The 3,074-nt window shown below is 48.0% G+C and overlaps 1 protein-coding gene and 1 pseudogene across 1 annotated transcript in view; one reads left to right on the forward strand and one right to left on the reverse strand.

The window, feature by feature from the left end:
• Positions 1-3,074, forward strand: part of LOC105305786 (E3 ubiquitin-protein ligase HERC2) — a 127,551-nt gene that overhangs the window by 40,665 nt on the left and 83,812 nt on the right. Inside the window, 2 exon segments of the mRNA XM_023523591.1 lie at positions 234-389; positions 1,076-1,261. Coding sequence (XP_023379359.1) covers positions 234-389; positions 1,076-1,261 — 342 coding nt within the window.
• Positions 2,092-2,210, reverse strand: LOC111731769 (annotated as a pseudogene).

Raw genomic sequence — 3,074 nt, forward strand, 5'->3', positions numbered from 1 at the left:
CTTTAGTGTTTATACACCCAGAGTTTGTGGGTACGGTGAAGTACAGTGTATAAAAATCGACAAAACCAGATTTATGGTTTCAAATTACATGATATAAAAAGAGCCAGGGACTAGGGTGTGGTTCCTATTTGAGGAAATTATTGTAGGGATGATAGTGAGGAGTGGAGCGACTCAGTGTATTTGCAGCGTAGATTTTAATAGGGGTAATCGAATCTTCTCCGTCTTTCCGTGAGGTCCTGAGCTCATGGGCGTGGGCTCCTTGCTGAAGAAGTACACGGCCCTCTTGTGCACACACATCGGAGACATACTGCCTGTGGCTGCCAGCATCGCTTCGACCAGCTGGCGCCATTTCGCGGAGGTGGCCTGCATCGTGGAAGGGGACTTCACTGGTACCTTTCTTGTTTCCTCCCCGACACGCACTCACTTTCAGGGGTTAATGAGAGTCAAATTTACCAGTTCCCGGGAAACCTGCTTGCTTTTCCTTCATATGTTTTCTAGTCCTGTTGCTGTTTCTCCTTTGTTTTTTAGTTACTGACTCTGTTAAGGAACTTGGCACAGGAGTCGGGGTGTCACTGTAAATATGATTAGTGATTTAGGGTCATGCCACGGTTACTAACACTTCAGTAGAGAAGTCTGTGGTAATCAGCTAGTTTTTTTTTTTTCCCAGCAGTATAAAAATTAGTTGTCCTTTTCTGGACCTTAATAAATTTCAGTGTTGCTTACTGTTTTTTCAAGTTAATTCTCTGACATGGGGTCATTGTTACTGAGTGCTTTTTCCTGATAGCAAGCTTAGTTGTCAACACGTAATTTTCTGTATAAGACTCTAGTTAATACTTCTGTGGTAAAACAGTGTTTTTGAAAAGTATTATTGTAAATCAAAGGATTGTTTGATGCTTATGTCTGTCTCTTTCAAAATGGAAGATAAAATAATCCTGTAGGAATATGCTAAAGCGTTCCTTATTTCGTGATTTATCAGAATTTAAACCTAGAACAAGCTTATAAAGTAGTTTAATAGGAGGATAAATGCTTCCATTTAAATCTTAATGCGTTATCATTTTTTCCTTCTTACACGTAGGTGTTCTCCTTCCAGAACTAGTAGTTTCTATAGTGCTGCTGCTCAGCAAAAACGCAGGTCTCATGCAGGAGGCTGGAGCTGTCCCTCTGCTGGGTGGCCTGTTACCGCATCTGGATCGGTTCAACCACCTGGCACCAGGAAAGGAACGGGATGACCACGAGGAGTTAGCCTGGCCCGGCATCATGGGTACGGCGTGTTAACTCAGATGGCTTTCTAAGGAAAGTTTCTCCTAGTCTGACCTGTTCTTGCCCTTCCGTTTGAAAGAACCCTTGCCCAAGGAAGACCCCTGCCCGCGCTTGTTCCTCGTGGCAGTGTGAGTGGGAAGTGAAGACAATCCAGAGCAGAGATTTTTCTCTTAGTAATGGTTGTCACATCCTGAAATGGGTTCTTTTAGAAAGTTCTGGAAAACCCTTGCTTGGGTGTCTGCAGAAGGTGCCGTTGAGGTGGTTAGACAAAGCCCAGCTCCGGAGGCAGACGGCGAGCCCGGGGTGACTTTCTGGGCTTACCGGTGGTGCCTGACGTGACCAAGTGTGCAGCTCCTGCGTGACGGAGCTCTTCCGTACTGGACGTCTCGTGCTTACCAGATGGGATGACGCTTGTCTTCTCTTTGACGGTTTTGAATCTCAGTCTAAGTCACCGTACTCTGTATGGTTCTGACTTCCTGGACTCGTTGACTTAATCGAAGTTGTGGTTCAACTTTCATTTCATGGAGAAACTCAAGCAAGGTGGGCTGTTCCTCCACCTTAGGACATAGGAGCTTAAAACAAGGAGTAGCAGTCGTCCTGAGGAAACCAAGCTTAGGGTCTTGTTTCTTATTTTTTTAATAGGGCTAATATTTTTAGCACCATCTGTCTATTTTTATGAACTTCAGTGGTTATTTTTGTCTCTGTGCTCGATATGGTTGGATCAGTAGTTCAAACTTACTCATTTTTCTTTGTAGGCGAGGCAACCCTTGGCTGACCTCACAGATTGCAAGGACCCTGTCAGCTTACAATCCCTTATTTTTTATTTTTTTACACCTATAGCACCTGGTCTTCCTAGGCGGTCTCCCATCCAAGTACTCACCAGGCCCGACCCTGCTTAGCTTCTGAGATCCGAGGGGATCGGGCTTGTTCAGGGTGGCGTGGCCGGAGACTAAAACGTACTTACTTTAAAACCTGTTTTTCTTGTGAACGGTGACATGCACGTGAAAGTACAGAACCCCACTCATTTGTCACCAAGAAAACTGCCTGACATCGTGCAGATCGGGAAAGGGGCGCTGGCAGCACCCCCAGCACTCCCTGTCATCCCCCGAGGGCACGCACCCCGGGAGCTTGCCTGCTTCAACGTTTTTCCGTCTGCTGCTTCGCGGTTCGTAAGGCAGGCTTCAGTGCGGAGTGCCAGGTTCCCGCAGCGCGCCGATGTTCATCCCCACGGAGCACGACAGTTCATTGTTCGGCCTCCGTTCCCAGAGGTCGCACATCGTTTGTTCCATGGGCATTTTGTCCAGAGGGTCACTCAGCACCTTTGGGTGAAAGAGCTGTCCTTGGTCACTCTTTCGGAGCAGCACCTTGGTCTGCTTGGTCAGGTGGCCGTCTGTGTCCGATCTGACAGCTCCCGTTCCTCGGTTTCTCTCTCGTAGTGTGGAGCAGAAATTCGGCGTCTGACCTTCCCAGGGCTCGCCATGCCGTTCCCCGCAGGGCTGCAGCGGGGCACAGGGAGGCTTCTTGTCTCGCCACGGCCTCGCCAGGCCTGGCTTTTGTTTCTGGCTTTGGTTTCGATGGTAGCCGTCCTCATCGATGCAGCGGTACTTACAGCATTGTGGTTTTGATTTGGTCTCCCCTCAGGATAAGTAGTCACACGGATCTGTCCGCGTGCTTATTGGCCACTTCCATATCTTCGGAGAAATGTCCATTCAAGTTCTTTTCCTCTCTTCGCGTCAGGTTTTTTCGGTTGCTGTCGTGGAGTTTTAGGAGTTCCGGATCCATATGATGCGCAAACGTTTTCTCCCATTCTGCGG

This window comes from Pteropus vampyrus, unplaced genomic scaffold (assembly GCF_000151845.1).
Source record: "Pteropus vampyrus isolate Shadow unplaced genomic scaffold, Pvam_2.0 Scaffold395, whole genome shotgun sequence".
Lineage (NCBI taxonomy): Eukaryota > Metazoa > Chordata > Mammalia > Chiroptera > Pteropodidae > Pteropus > Pteropus vampyrus.